Source organism: Lobosporangium transversale (genome assembly GCF_002105155.1).
Source record: "Lobosporangium transversale strain NRRL 3116 chromosome Unknown BCR41scaffold_72, whole genome shotgun sequence".
In the NCBI taxonomy this organism is placed as follows: domain Eukaryota; kingdom Fungi; phylum Mortierellomycota; class Mortierellomycetes; order Mortierellales; family Mortierellaceae; genus Lobosporangium; species Lobosporangium transversale.
In genome coordinates this window covers 294-15,143 of record NW_019029050.1, presented here as the reverse complement: position 1 = coordinate 15,143, position 14,850 = coordinate 294, and the positions used below count along the sequence as shown (strand labels likewise).

The 14,850-nt window shown below is 41.1% G+C and overlaps 4 protein-coding genes across 4 annotated transcripts; 2 read left to right on the top strand and 2 right to left on the bottom strand.

Annotated features, from left to right (window-relative positions):
* The first annotated feature begins 3,045 nt into the window (after positions 1 to 3,045).
* On the top strand, positions 3,046 to 4,715 carry BCR41DRAFT_390559 (Alpha/Beta hydrolase protein). The gene is made up of 4 exons (XM_022028242.1): positions 3,046 to 3,848; positions 3,978 to 4,108; positions 4,197 to 4,382; positions 4,506 to 4,715. Exons 1-4 carry the CDS (start codon positions 3,307 to 3,309, stop codon positions 4,604 to 4,606), a joined length of 960 nt encoding a protein of 319 aa, XP_021875680.1. The 5' UTR covers positions 3,046 to 3,306; the 3' UTR covers positions 4,607 to 4,715.
* Positions 4,716 to 4,957: 242 nt separating this feature from the next.
* On the bottom strand, positions 4,958 to 10,908 carry BCR41DRAFT_364419 (AEX-3 domain-domain-containing protein). The gene is made up of 13 exons (XM_022026023.1): positions 9,988 to 10,908; positions 9,495 to 9,758; positions 9,055 to 9,356; positions 8,727 to 8,918; positions 8,237 to 8,601; positions 8,006 to 8,135; positions 7,636 to 7,914; positions 7,006 to 7,521; positions 6,852 to 6,905; positions 5,604 to 6,749; positions 5,304 to 5,471; positions 5,128 to 5,194; positions 4,958 to 5,042 (listed from the first exon to the last, which is right to left on the bottom strand). Exons 1-13 carry the CDS (start codon positions 10,736 to 10,738, stop codon positions 4,993 to 4,995), a joined length of 4,284 nt encoding a protein of 1,427 aa, XP_021875679.1. The 5' UTR covers positions 10,739 to 10,908; the 3' UTR covers positions 4,958 to 4,992.
* Positions 10,909 to 11,496: 588 nt separating this feature from the next.
* On the top strand, positions 11,497 to 14,050 carry BCR41DRAFT_390557 (hypothetical protein). Its single transcript, XM_022028241.1, has 11 exons — positions 11,497 to 11,872; positions 11,979 to 12,060; positions 12,159 to 12,234; positions 12,327 to 12,369; positions 12,467 to 12,522; positions 12,614 to 12,748; positions 12,843 to 12,908; positions 12,998 to 13,117; positions 13,221 to 13,314; positions 13,428 to 13,752; positions 13,841 to 14,050. Exons 1-11 carry the CDS (start codon positions 11,830 to 11,832, stop codon positions 14,019 to 14,021), a joined length of 1,221 nt encoding a protein of 406 aa, XP_021875678.1. The 5' UTR covers positions 11,497 to 11,829; the 3' UTR covers positions 14,022 to 14,050.
* Positions 14,051 to 14,225: 175 nt separating this feature from the next.
* BCR41DRAFT_314577 (profilin) lies at positions 14,226 to 14,609 on the bottom strand (the record flags this gene model as incomplete). The annotated part of the gene is made up of 1 exon (XM_022021179.1): positions 14,226 to 14,609. One exon carries the CDS (start codon positions 14,607 to 14,609, stop codon positions 14,226 to 14,228), a length of 384 nt encoding a protein of 127 aa, XP_021875677.1.
* Positions 14,610 to 14,850: the final 241 nt, after the last annotated feature.

Genomic DNA, 14,850 nt, shown 5'->3' with positions numbered 1-14,850 from the left:
CCTTGATGGGCGAATGTACGGCAGCTGGCAGTAGGAGAGAGACGTGTATTAGTAATACCCTAATTAAAAGCCAGATTTCACTCTCCACATTCCCATTTTTAAAGTCATGCTACTGTTTCTCGGGAGACGAAAATAATAATAATAATATAGATATATGTATATAGTATATAGTAGTTATTATATGTATATAGTAATAGTAACTAAAATATAACAAATGAAGAACGATGGCCAGACAACCATCTCCGTCGGAACGTTTCGGCCAACAGTAATGACAGTTCAGTAACACGACTGATTTCTGCTACCAAAGCAGTCAAAAGTCATAGCAATTTTTTTTTTTTTTTTTAAAAAAAATATGACACGAACGTATTGTATGATGGTTCTTGCCATTGGCTTGGAGCTACTCTACTCATATTCTTGAAACATGTAGTCATACGCGCCGTGACTTTTTTTTTTTTTTTTTTTTTTTTTTTTAATAAATTTTGTGATCACAAGAAGAGACTGAGAGAGGTTCAGATATTGTCAAGCCTGATCGACCCATTATCGACAGTAGGATCCATGGTATGCATGTAGCTTGTATAGTGCACGTAACTAGAAGCATTCGGCTAGGTGAATGATTCGCTGGATAGAACTGGCGCCACAAGCTTGCATCCTCTTACAGCCTTGAATGAAATATGAATATATATTTGATAATGGTGCAATATGAAGGGTAAACAAATAAAAACGTAATTGAGTAACAAACATCTGGAGCTATAACCAGAGCACGAGCAAGAGCAATGAGAAAGTGTGGGAATGACACGCGCTTCTATTTCCCTTATCATTGTTCAAAAATTGAGTTCAGGGGGAAAATGTTTATATACTGTACATGTACAGTACACAACGCGACGACCACCACGGCAACTGTAACCGTACACACAAATGTTTGACCACATTAGAATAATATATACATGTACATGTACATGAGTATTAGAACAAATGAGTTGTTTGCATCTTGGTCTCAACAACATGCGCAACGTCCGTGCATTAATTAAAACAAAGTTTCAATTGGCAATGCGAAAAAAAAAAAAAAAAAAAAAAAAAAAAAAAAAAAAAAAAAACCTTCGTCGCGTGAAAATGCAGAACGGGCTTCATTGAAAATGAACTAGACTACGCCAAGTTCTAACCTGGAATCTTTTTTTTTTTTTTTTTTTTGGGCTTAATCCCTTGATTGCATGCTTATCTGGATGCCACAAAAAAATAATTAAAAAAAAAAAAAAAAGTCTGATTGAGAGTCTCAGTATATGCCCATCATGATTAATTTGTACAAGGCTGTTTTGGCATACATAAATTAAACAGACATTGGGTCTACAGGGGCATTCCCAGGCCCGAGTGGTTGGAATTTATGTTTCCTGTTACATCAATTATTTTCGTGAATTACATTTTTCGAATCTAGACTTGACCGAAAAAAAAAAAAAAAAAAAAAAAAAAAAAAAAGTGTAGGCGATGGAGATATCCTTACGCGTCTGAAGCAGCCTGCGACATCCAAGAGAGGGAGCAAGGAGCCTAGATATCCTTAAGGTACAAAGTCTACAAAAGATATCAAGTCTCTCAGGAATGCATAGAAAAGACTACATATGGGCGTAATAATCAGGGGAAAAAAAGTTCAAGAAAGTACTCTCGAACGAGTACCAGCCAGCATATTGCATTACAAAGAACGTACTCTGTCCCTGTACCTTTTTTCATCATCGGCTCTATAATTTGATGTGGAAAAGTAACCGTTTGCCCAATATCAGGGACGAAGGAAGCACAAAAATGGGAGCAAGAGCAGATTTAACATTATCGCTCTTGCCTCTTTGCCTCTCACTCTCCACATTTGACATCGCATCTTTATTAAAATATATATACTATTATCATTATTATTATATACTTTCCTTTAGGGAATAAACAATAGGAGGAGTCATGGCCTGTATGCTTACTACAGCTTTGCTGACATGAACACCCCAAAAAGTAAAAAAGATTAAGAATGAGAAAGGGAAAGAGATTGAAAACGGGCTCCTTTGCCTTTTCATTCCATACTAAAAGGTCATCTGCTTGATTTGTGCCATTAAAGAACCATGTTGACACATGAAATTCGCCGTCAGGAGGAAAGAGTTTCATTTGATGGCGATGAACTAAAAAGAGGCCATGCCGTTTGCTTGCCTTTTTTTTTTTTTTTTTTTTTTTTTTTTTTTCCAGAATGGATGGTCGAAATAAAAATAAAAATAAAAAGTCGCATGCGCATGGTCCTTCAATAATATATCATTGGCACCGATATCGCGTAAAAGTACCTCCACCTTGGTATATATTTACAAATGAAGGAAAGTGATCGGTTTACCACTCTGCACTTCACGTCTACCCTCTCCACAGTGGCACATGAGATCCGTCAATAGCCAACCTACAGGTTGTTGGCCTCTCTGATCAGAGAATGTACTCTTTTGTTTGTAAGCGTCAAAAAAACTTCAGCATTTTCTTTCCTTCTTTTCCATCATTCAGTCAGGTCAGTCAGCTATTGTTCAACAGTCTCATGCTCATAATTTCTAACCAAGTTATTGTCGTAGACATGTGTCTGTGGTGATATGGTTTTGTTTTTATTGTGTTTTGTATATATGATTGTATATATGATATACATGTATACTTATATAAATGCATGTATGGATGTATATCTTGTGGCAGAATAAGTTTATACATGCATATAATTTGGAATGGGATAAACTTCACCATCATGTTTGGTGGGATGGTACAGGGCGTCTGAAAATCAATTGTAAATCTGTTCCTGCATGCTTAACTCTGGTTCCTGAAGAATGCAGACTCCGATCAGAAATCCCCCCATTCGCTGTTAGTCTATTCTGTTTACTTGCCCTATTTCTCCACTTGGGGTGAATGTACTCCACAACTTCCCATACGCATGCTCTCTTTTTTATTTCCTCTCTTCCTCGGTTGTTTATTTTTTGTGAATAGCATTACTGTTTGTATAAAGAGCAATTATACTGAATATTAAATTCGCAAAACATATAAACGGCAACCGTATCAGGAAAAAAAAAAAAACGTTTATAAACGGCTTTTCCTACCCTCTTTTTTCCTCTGTTCTTTGTCAGTTATGACCCAGTGATCCCATTACTTCCTCCTTCCGTCTCCACCTCCACCACGATATCATCTTCCTGTCGTTGTATATAGTCCTGTCCGTTATAATCCAAACGATCTCTTCTTCCTCCGTTCTTGATTATTTCCTTTTTGCAGCCACTTGTAAATACATTGCATTACATCTATACCACACTTCCATTCGTAACGATTATGAGGATTTCATTTGCTTCGATTTTCAGGGCCGCAGCGGTCACTGCATGGGCTGCAGCTACTATGGTTCATGGTGCAGCTCTACCTTTACCCGAGGGCGTTGTCGTAGGGGCAAGTTCGATTGAATCGATGATGAAGGATGAAGCGATCGCAGCAGCGACGCTCCCTTCCCGCAAGATGCTCCGGAAGCGCGGGATTTCAGGACTGAATAATTATAATTGCAAGCTGACTCCTGCTCATCCTCGTCCATTGTTGTTGGTTCATGCGACGTTGTTGACGGAAGATTCCTGGTGGACGTTCGCACCAGTCTTGATCCGTGAGGGCTATTGTGTCTTTGCTCTGACCTATGGTCGATCCGATAACATCCCTTTTGTAGGAGGGGTCGCACCTATTGAAGATTCAGCTCAAGAATTGGCCACATTTGCAGATAACATTCTGAAGAGAATGAATGTCACTCAGCTGGATTATGTAGGCCATTCTCAAGGCGGTATCCTCGGCAGGTATTGGATGAAATACCTTGGAGGGGCTGGCAAAGTCAACAGGTAAAAAAAAAAAAAAAAAAAAAAAAAAAAATTACTGATCAAGCAAAAATGAGCTAACAACACCCCTGGATCAGACAATATTAACCCGATGTTGTTGTTGTTGTTGTTGTTTTTTTTTCTAAAAAAAAGAATGATCGGTATCGCACCTATTCATCATGGCACTACTTTGAGTGGTCTCGCCACCATTGCTAAAGCTCTCCGCATCTTTGACCCTGCTCAACCGATCTTTGACAAAATTGCGCCTTCATTCTATCAGATGGGTAAGAAAGTGTTTTATCTGTCGCTCATAAACTAAAAACCAAACATTTCTTTGACATCTTTGTTTTTTTTTTTTTTTTTTTTTTTTAGTCGATACGTCCGACTTCATCAAAAGATTGAATGACGGCGGTGATTCTATCCCTGGTGTGATTCACGCTAACATTGCCACCAAATTTGACGAGGTGGTCACACCCTACAAGAATTGTTACCAAACCAGCTCCGGTGTCCTGAACTCGCTACTACAGACTCAATGCATGCTCTCGATCAATGAACACTGTAAGTCAAATAACAACTATGACGACAATAAGAGCTTTCCTTACTGGTAAAGTTGATCAAGTCAAGACTAACTTTCTCTTCGTTGCCTTTTTTTTTTTTTTTTTTTTTTTTTTTTTCCCTTAGTGACGATGATCAACTCCAAAGTTGTGCTTCGATGGGTCATGAATCAACTTGATCCTTTGACTGCTCAAACCGCCGACTGCCTATCGGCGATTCGGCTCTAAAATTTAAAAACCATTCATCCGATCTCCCAGCTTGCCTTCAAACATAGCTTCCAAAAAGAGAATGACAATATTAATAATACCAGCGAAAATAGTATAGTAAACTCATATGATTGTTCACTCGATAGTTTGTTCAGAAATATGCTATTTGTACAGATATATGCCACTATGGTTTAAATAAGTATAAAGGATGTGTGTGTATATATGTGGGTGCCAAAGAGTTGTTGAAATGGGTTAACCAAGCTAGATAGGCTAATTGAGGCAGAATAGACAGGGTTATTCGTGTGCTGAAAAGTGTAGAAGAGGATCCTATGTGTTATCAATGGCATATAGTAGGATACTCCCTCTTAGGTTTTTTTTTTTTTTTTTTTTTTTTTTTTTGCCTTTTTCTAAAGGTATGCTGCATCGAGCTTCGTTGGAAACCGTCTCTCTTCATCCTCTATATAAATCAAAGAAAAAGCCTCCGTCGATTAGGAGATACAGAATGAAAACAAAAAGCAAAAACAAAAACAAGGCAAGCATACCATAAACGATAATGTCTCCTGAAGGCGGGGTAGCCTTGACTGTTCCTTGAACACCATAAGACGGATCCTACAGCATTGTAAAGCAAGAAAGTCAAATAACATTATAAGCCAAATAATCTACTGATTATGCACAAAAACCATTGCTCAAGATCTTTTGTTTGTTTGTCTCCTCGTACATCGAGAAACTTGGTTTCCTCCTTGCCGATGCGGAATCGTGAGCGGTTGATTTTAGCTTTGATCACCTCGTCGAAAAACATAATCTCGGGATCACCTGATGACCGATCAATTCGATCCTGAATGAATTGTGCAAATGTCTGTGATTCTGTAAAAGCAGACATGAATGGCTAGAAGCGCGCGTAGAAACAAAAAAAAAAAAAAAAAAAAAAAAAAAAGTCAGAGACGTTTCTTGTTTATCATGAAGAAACATTGTTAATACATTTTTCATAATATGGAAAATTATCGAAAATAGAGCTTACCCTCGCTTCTTTATCAAATCCTTTCAAAAATATCTCGCGATGAAAGCTCACGGTTTCGCTGTAAGAGCTGTTGTCGGTACCATTTCTCGCCCGTGAAGAATGGATCGATCCGGCATGGCTCCGGTGGGTCATATCCACGCTCGTTGATGAGCGCGAGGCTGAGGAGATGGTAGAGGCCTTGGAGTTAGAATGACCATTTCCGATACCATTCATGCCACTGCTGCTCATGCTTCCATTAGACGAACCAGAATTCCTTCCTGTCCACCGTTGGAAGCTAGCCCACGAAAGGCGATCTCTACCCTCTCGTTCTCCTTCGCTTCCACTGTTAGAGGGTTGCTTTACATGTCCATGAATACGAGGGTTATGATTATACCCCTGCTGGTGTGAACGGTGATGATTTGGCGATCCTTGCTGATTATACAGGTGCTGTATTGTTGTTGATGACGTGGCAACAATTCCAGAACGATAGCCTTTCATCAAACCAGCCCACATCTGCAATACACTCCAGCAAACACCTGACTCATCAAAACCACGAGGCACGCATGGATACAGTAGCTCGTCCAGACATCCGGCATGCACATACAGTGAACATCCTTCGCAGCGGTAAACGATGTTAGTTGACGCCAGACCTTGAGAACAAATTCCGCACCGGCAGGTTAAGGTTGACACAAGTACCGGGGCCGAGAGAATCGAAAGCACGTGCCCTTCAATAGTCGTCTTGTCCGAGTCTGCGGCACTCGCGAGCGATGCTTCTTCCTCAGGACTTATAATAGGTGCCATAGAAGTCATTGATGAGTGTCCATTAATACTGACCATTGTGTTGGATGTTATGGTCGAGACAGGCGATTTCGACATTATACTAGAGCTAGATGAGTCAATTGAAGTAAAGGAGCCACGGTGACGAAGTCCCGGGCCATCAAATCCAGATGGAATGGCGCTCATATGTGTACTGGTGATGCTATTTTGGCGATTAACTCCAGGATATCCTAGTTGTGCGTTCCAAGCGCCTCCTACTGACGGATAATGGCTGTTCTCTTCTTTTGCCTGCCTTTCTTGATATTTCTTGGATCCTTCAAACACACTAGAATGTTTCCGAGACGGCGAAAGAACTTTTCTTGAGGATTTGAATGACTCCATTGAATTATGCTATAATGTTGAGATTATCACACGCGTTAGTTTTTTTTTTTTTTTTTTTTTTTTTGCCAACAATATACGAAATCTAATACTCAATGAGTTCAATCTCATTACATGTTGCGCTATTGGCGATGTTTCCTTCATAGACTCTGCTCGACTGATAGGACTCTAATAATATTTCATATGAGGATCACGGCCGTATGTTAGTATCTCAAAGAGTAGCATTAAGGACAAAGGCCATTGTGAATGTTCTTTTTGGTCCATTTACCTTGGGGCTACTGCTTCCATTCATTTCCAGAGCTTTATCCAAAATTCCCTCTGACGAAGACCTAGCCATCCCTCCAACAACCTTGGAATATGTAAGGGGCTGATTTGAAACCTGGTTGCTTTTGATGCTTTCACTCGTCATTGACGATATGGGCATGGCAGGTAAGGTGTTGGTTGATCCGTTGATTCGAAGATCTGCCAAGCCGTTGCTCTGTACCACAGCAGCATATCCATGCAAACTTCCCGTCCCGATCGTTGAGACTGGTCGCTCAATGCGTCTGCTTCGTGGAGCCCTGGATAGCCCACAAAACAATGTTAATCGTGAATGAGGAAACGCCTCTTTAACATATGCAGGTGGGCCTAGGGCTGGATTCGTTGTTGTAGCCGTCCGTCGAATGGCAGATATTGGTGCGTATTGCTCCAATGACTGTATGAGTTTTCGTCTCTGGCGAGGTGGAAGTGGAGTTGGCGCTAGTTGTACTTGGATTACGCCCTTATCCAAATCAACAATGCATGCCTATTCTCGTTATAAATTGTTATTAAAGGGTTAGAGTCTCGTGTTAGATAATAAAAAAAAAAATTAAAAGGTGAGTGATATTCATGGTACACTAAATAAGTGGAGTACACTCACCTCTTCTGGTGGAAAATCAGAATCACATGTACGACGCTCGACTCCAATGATATAAGGGACTGGTGCCTGAAGACAAGTCATCAGAGCAGAAGGTAGAACAGGGATGTAGACTCCTTGCCAGTAAAATGGAAATAATAAATACAGGAAGCTCTCACTGGCAAGCGTCAACATTCCCAAATATGATGAGAGGAAAATGACTTTTCCTTCGGATAGAATCACTTCAATTACTGTAACTATATCTTCTGCGGCCAAACAACGGAACAGAGGAAACAGAGAGAACTAAGCATTTTAAAGTGTATGTTAGTTTTCAATAAGACATACGTAAACACACCCATATACATAAAAAAAAGATACCCGTCATCTTCCTTACATTTTTGACGATTGGTACACTGTTGAGTGCAGGTCGTGAGGCATAGATCATTCTGTTGTTGATTGTGATTCCAATCTCCATTTTACCGAACGGCGGCAGATCGACTTCATTAATTAGATTCCTTACATAACTAGAGGTGTTTAATGAATGAATTAACACACATATCTATAAGCAAAGTTTCGGAAGAAAAAAAAAAAAAAAAAAAAAAAGTGTATAAATATAGACAAATACCTTTCAAGTCGTAAAGAGTTCTGATTCATGCCGGGATGTTCTACACCTCCGGAACAGGCAACCGCTACAGCCAGAAGCCAGTCGCGTAAAAGATAATGATAGGGAACTGCGCTTACGAGCCCAACACACCGTGGAATCCAAGCATCATCAATTTCGATGAATTGACCTTTCCAAGGCTTCATCTGGTCATGAAGCAAACTCAACTTCTCCTCTGAATCAAGAATTTCCCGCTTGAGTTGCGTCTGCCTAGTCTTATTTCCTGTTGTCCTCTCTTCGCGCAGCTGAACCTGAAGATCCTGCAATATTCTTTTCTCCCGAGCAATCTTTTCTTTGATAGCCTTTGCGTATTCAATTTCGCTCTCAGACTGTGTAATATAAGTTTATACATAAATGAGTTTAGCCACACTGAGCAAAGAACATTCATTTGGAAGGAAAATAAATAAAATAAAAATAAAGGAGAGAAATGAAAGAAAGAGATTGAAATACGCACCATGCGACTTCGAGTCCAGCGTTGGCAGATTTTGTCGAATTGCTGGAGCATCTTATGAGGTAAGCGTTCATACATAGTCACGCACATAGCATAGGATCGTCCACCTGATTCCTGTGTCAGCACGAATGAATGGAAGGTTGTAGGCGGTTTCTCGTCTGAAAATTTGAATGAGAGCTCTGCAGGAAAGCAAAACTACCATATCCAGAAAAAATTACGGGAGGGAGCAGAGTGCGTTAGATCGTAAATGTAGTGTGAAATAGTGGTAAACACAAAAAAAACCCGAAACTGTCCAACGTCTTTGCAATTCTGCTTAGCATATAAATCTCACCATTGGGAGAAACGTAGGAAAGACATCTGCATCCTCCCAATCTGTCTCTGGATAACGGCAGATGACAGTAGGTGTAAAGACTCTATCACCGGGATGTACTTCTTTTTGGTCTACTTTTGCATTTTCACTTTTTTTCGTCGCTGTTCCGACCGATTTGTCAGTAACAGGTACTGGTGATTTAGTCCGACTCCTTCTTGAGGCATTCCTTACGGGTGACAGTGTCCTGGATTCCTGTACAGACAAGGCCGGCTTGTCACTTTGGGCTCTACCTGGACTCATATTAGACTGGCCATTTGTAAAAACTAATAAAATAGCAGTTATGCATCAATGCATAATTTAAGATTTTGTTTGGTCAATATAAAAAAAAAATTGACATGCATGAGGATGATACTGTTGGTATTTTTTTTTTTTTCATCTTCCCGTTATCAAGAGCATCATACCATGAGCGGGTTTCTCATTTGATATTAGCTTATCTATCGACCTGTGATCTGTTTCGCCCTCATCAAAGTTGCTCTCTACTCCTTCTGGGACAACTTTATGAAGACTACTTGTGGCAACATAGCGGTAGTTTGGTGGTTTGTGCTGTAAACTTGTATTCCCGGCATTGGCCACGTTGTTGAGAGTGACAGACCGTCGCGGTGTACCAACCATCGAGGCCGTACTCAGCCGTCGGGATGGTCGCACAAGTTGTACAGTGTGTGGGCCTGTCCGACAATAACAAAGAGCATTTCGGCGTGTGAACAAAAAAGAAAACAGACGCACAAAGAAAACAAGGAAGACTCGACGGAAAAAATAAAAAATAAAAAATAAAAAATATCCAGACACCTTATTTCCAAACCAGAGCACAGCGGGAAGAAGGGGGAAAAGAAAAGAAAGGAACGGGGGACAAAAGACAGAAGGGAAAAGCGCACATATGAGTGACAGACTTTTTACCTCGTTGTGCCATGTTCTCGGGTTCCTGTTTCTCTAACGCTGCCGCAACGACAGGTGGATGGAAGTGTGCCATAGACTTTGAACGTGCTCTACTGGGTGCAGACTTGAATGCAGATGTGTTTGCGAGGGCGGAAGGTGGTCCTATTGGGAGCATCCCTGTGGAGTTGGCAATGTTAGATGCAGCTATAGCGGCATAGGAGAGTCTTCTCCCATCCCGCTGGTCCAACACTGCTTTTGGTGAGGTTGCACGAGCAAAACCATTGATATGTGCTGATGGTGGACTCTGGCTTTGTAATGGGCGATGATATTGCTGTTGATGATGATGATGTTGCTGTTGTTGAGATGGTTGTGGTTGTAGTGGTTGTGATGGTTGTGGTGATTGTGGTGAGTGTTGCTGCTGTTGTTGTTGCTGTTGTTGTTGCTGTTGTTGTTGTTGTTGTTGTTGTTGTTGTTGTTGTTGTTGTTGTTGTTGTTGTTGTTGTTGGTATTGTTGTAGTAAGTGGAGAGGGAGTGGAGGAGGGGGTTGTCTTGAAGTATGTGTCTGTCGAGGTGCTGGTTCGGGTCCTGGTGCTGAACCAGGCCCATTGAGGGTCAGAGCTCGAGGGCGATTGACTTTACGAATGATCTCCTGTTGGTGCTCCAGAGCCAAAGCCTCTGCAGGGTCGTCGTCGGGGTCAGAGGGACAGAGAATGGTGTCGTCCCTGAGACCGACTATGAAGAAGTAGTCTGCAATGCGCTTTGGCGGGGTCATTGATGCAGCGAGGGTAAGATGATGAGGTGATGGCAATGAAAGGAGAGGAAGTAAGCAGTGACAAGAGCGTGGCAAAACAAAGGCAGCAAGAAACCATGGCAGTGACGATGGGAGGCTGGCTGGGAAGGAGGGAATTCAGGAGAATGTGACAAAAAAAAAGGGTGAATGGGATCATCCCATGCATCCATTCATTACACGCTCTCATTCAACAAACACATACATTCTTGTCTCTCTCTGTCTCTCTCTATCTCTCTGTCTCTCTTCATTTCTCCATCTCTCTTTCTCTACTTCTCTTTCTCTTTCGCCGGGAGACAGGGATGGTATGTTCGCTTTTTTTCCTCCTTCTGGCTCTTTCTTATTTCCAAAGAGAGAGAGAGCAAAAAGGTCCCAGCCTCCTGGGGGGTTCATTAAACCTTGCCAGGAGAGAGAAAGAAAGAGGGAAAAAGACGTCTCTCGGGACAATCCGTCCATGGGAACAGGCGCATGATCGAACCATTCGGTCAGATAGGCGGTAGAAAAAAAAAAAAAAAGAAACACTTACTTCACTGTCATGCAGAAAAATACAAACACCCTTTCCATTACACACATGGCATGGCGCTGTAAAAAAAAAAAATAAAAAAAAAAAAATCTTTTCTGTGGGCCTGTCAGGTACGAAGGATGATTACATCAGACGCGACCAAACACACAGCGGGAACGCGTCGTCCCTTGCACCCGTGCCTGAGATCTATTTACTACTGCGGAAGTAGACACGAGCCAATCTGGCATCTACAATCGAGTGGATCGGCGTTGGTGGCGCATAAGATAGTCAAATGAGTCAGCTTTAGCCACCGTCAAAGTTCAATTGCCTCTCTTGACATTCCATATTGACCTCTTGGTCGTTGCCACCACTGCCTTTTAAGCTTTTTGTGCTCAGAGCTCAGTCAATGTTCCTTTAGGCTGTTTTTCCTTTGCTTTGGCCTCTTAATTTTAATATATAAATATGCTCTCCTCGATCAAAGCAGACCACCCGTTGTGCATTCTATCCTTCTTTTGAACATTTCGACATTCGCCTGCCGTCTTTTCATCTCATTTAAACATTCATCTTTTACATCATGGGTTTGTTTACAACCCATAGTCCAATCGCTGTCCGAATTGGTACATTCATCTTTCCAATAAAGAAGTACCAATGGCTATAGACCTTTTTTTTCACTCTAAAATACCCATCCCATTCTTAAAACACCTTTTTTTTGTTTTGTTTTAGAAATTATTGCCAATCTAGCAGTCATTAAAAACTGGCAATCTGTCCATGACCTATGCCAATATGTGAACAATGAAGATAATGGGTAAGGAATGAAGGAGGCACATGGCTAGAGGGAAATGTTTTCGAGCGTTCAGATCAAAATGGTATTGATGAGGAGTTTCATGTTGCTCCATTTTGTAGAGCAAAAGAAGCAGCCAGAGTGTTGCGCAAGAAGCTGCGTACTGGTACCCCTCAACAGCAACTCAACGTGATATCGGTAAGGAGCCATTTAAGCATTTTTAAGGTTAAATTCGCCCATGTTTTTGTAGCGAGCAAAAATGACTGACGCCTCCTTGTAAATCTAAACAGATCATCCAGTCTCTAATTGACGGCTGCGGCTCAAAATTTAAAGGTACATATTTAGATGTCTTCATACGGACCACGTTTTGCCAGAATTATGGCTAACTACATGTCAACATGATCCCTTTTATGCATATCTGTATTTACAGCCAACTTGGCTACTGAGAAGTTTGCTGCTGAAATTTCCCAAGTCTTGATCTCGCAGGTAAATTTATTTTACTAGACTTGTACACAGGGCCAAAGATCCTACTCAATTTACATATATGCAATTTCATTTGGTTCTTTACTTCTATCAGTCTACAAACCCCCATGTCAAGAGCCGTTTGATGGAACGTCTTTCTGTGTGGTCTCGGGCGTTCTCGCAAGACCCTGGCCTGGCCATTATTCCTCAACTTCATAAGCAAATGCTATGCCTCGGCATAGCTTCAAATGTAAGACTTTTCAATCTTTGTGTTCAAAGTTGTGATCTGGTGAAAATACTTAATCATTATAAGGATATATGTATATGCTACACTCTCTTCTCAGGCGGCCCCAAACATTAATTCTGCAGCACAACCCAGCCCACATCCCGTTATGCAAAGCGCAGACAAGGTTGGTCGTCATTTTATTCATGTCAATGATATTTGTAAACTTAACAATGAGGGACGTGTTTTTAACTTGCTTTTTATTGAAACTTGTAGATGGTTACCCAAATTCTTCAAGACACTGAGTTGGCTAAGAGCAGCGCTCAAATGCTGATCGAGGCTATCTCCTTTGCGGATCCTGAAATCGAGGCGATTGAGGAGAATGAGCTGATCAAAGTAACTATTTAATAATGATCAAAAAATGCAAAGATCAATCTGTGAGAGATTGTGAAGTGGAAGCTAGTATTTACGCGGATCTTACTTTATATTACGAATTTAGGAATTCCATTCAAAATGCTTTACATTACACCGTGGCATTCAAATATATCTTCAAAAAGCTATGGAGACGCCTCATCCACATGAGGAATGCTTAGGTAAAGCCAGAACAATGCTGTTGTTGGCCGAATGAATACTATAGCTTCACGAACGCCGTTTCTTAAATTTACATATTATTATTGTTATTATTATTATTACTATTGTTTCACAGCCGCACTGTTGTCTTGTAACGAAGAACTCTTGCGGGCGTTTGCAGCTCACACGCAGATGCTGCAGCGATGCCAGCAAGATAAATTATCAAGGGCCAATTCTATCAGCCACGTAGGCGCCACGACAATGCATTCAGGATCAATTTCAAACGTGAACCCTTCTCCAACTACACATACTACAAATTCTGCTGGTCAGAATGAAACGACTATCAAAATCGAAGTTGACTCCCTCTTAAGTCGATCACAGGATCCGTCTGTTGATCCATTTGCAGATGACGTCTACCGTGTGTCTGATTCTTCAAACATCGCTACGGCCATCAGAAATGGGTAAGGACGACTACCTCACTTTGTGCTCATTTTTTAAAACACTCGTATTCCTAGTTTCTGAAACGCCTTTATTGTTGTTTCACGATAGAAAACGAGTCGATGTTGCCAGAAACAGTGACGAGATTTCAGAGAAAGAGCTCCTCGAGCTTATTAAAAGCCAGTCTCCAAGTGACTCGACCAAGCTCAATCAGGCTGGACCCTCCTCCTCATCAGCAGCCACTCCAGCTTCGATTCCTGCTGTTGCAGTCCAAGTGTCGCCAGCTGTTTAGTTTATTTTTGTTAATCCTTTAAAAGACACTCTAATATATATATGCATTTTCATGTTCGCAATCACGGAAGAGACAACTTCCTTTCGTTACGATGCCTTTGAAATCGAAAAGAATATTTGTATATACAATAATGTGTTGCTAATTTATTTGCTTCGCTATTTTTACATTGGCAAGGGATGGTGGGATGAAGGATTGCTTTTTGTCTTAGACGTTTCCATTAGCCATATCTTCGGCCACACTCTCAACCACTTCGATGCATTCAATGGGATTGACTTTATGATCGTAATATCCGATAAGGATAACCATGCCGGTCTTGACGCAGACCACACCGCTACCGATTTCATCGTTGCAGGTGGCGTGAATAGAATTTTTCTTATGCGACTTCTCGACTTCAAACATCTTGCCCTCAATGCGAAGTCCACCTGTGGAACCGTCAAAGGCGGCAACAATCATCTTGGCCTCGGATTCGTTGAGCTCAAAGTTAGAGCTGAGGGCAGAGATAGAACCGTCGATGCCCAAGATAGCGGCCTTGGTGACCTTGCCAGTTTTGATGAACTTGTCGTCAATGAGTGCTGCGAAGGAAGACATGATTGTTGTAGAAATGGACAATGAATAAATGGAATATAGGCGATAAAAGAAAAAAAAGTTTGACAGTAAAAGAAGCGTTGATGTTGATCGTGTGGTAGTTGGTAAAAGTATGTCTTTTATATTCCCACTTCAAGTGAATAATCATTAAGTCAACTTGCTCCAAGATACCCGAACTACTACGTCATGCTGATCACAAGGTATATATACAGCGGATGTATCTGAGGGCTCTTTCAATAAGACC

Bases quoted from the DNA above. Each gene is read 5' to 3' on its own strand.
- BCR41DRAFT_390559 (XM_022028242.1), top strand. From the start codon at position 3,307: ATGAGGATTTCATTTGCTTCGATTTTCAGGGCCGCAGCGGTCACTGCA. The intron at 4,109-4,196 runs GTAAGAAAGTGT...TTTTTTTTTTAG, and splicing joins GCCTTCATTCTATCAGATGG to TCGATACGTCCGACTTCATC. The intron at 4,383-4,505 runs GTAAGTCAAATA...TTTTTCCCTTAG, and splicing joins GCTCTCGATCAATGAACACT to TGACGATGATCAACTCCAAA.
- BCR41DRAFT_364419 (XM_022026023.1), bottom strand. From the start codon at position 10,738: ATGACCCCGCCAAAGCGCATTGCAGACTACTTCTTCATAGTCGGTCTC. The intron at 8,602-8,726 runs GTGCGTATTTCA...TATATTACACAG, and splicing joins GCTGGACTCGAAGTCGCATG to TCTGAGAGCGAAATTGAATA. The intron at 7,915-8,005 runs GTAAGGAAGATG...TAAAATGCTTAG, and splicing joins GTGTACCAATCGTCAAAAAT to TTCTCTCTGTTTCCTCTGTT.
- BCR41DRAFT_390557 (XM_022028241.1), top strand. From the start codon at position 11,830: ATGGGTTTGTTTACAACCCATAGTCCAATCGCTGTCCGAATTG. The intron at 12,061-12,158 runs GTAAGGAATGAA...TCCATTTTGTAG, and splicing joins GTGAACAATGAAGATAATGG to AGCAAAAGAAGCAGCCAGAG. The intron at 13,315-13,427 runs GTAAAGCCAGAA...ATTGTTTCACAG, and splicing joins TCCACATGAGGAATGCTTAG to CCGCACTGTTGTCTTGTAAC.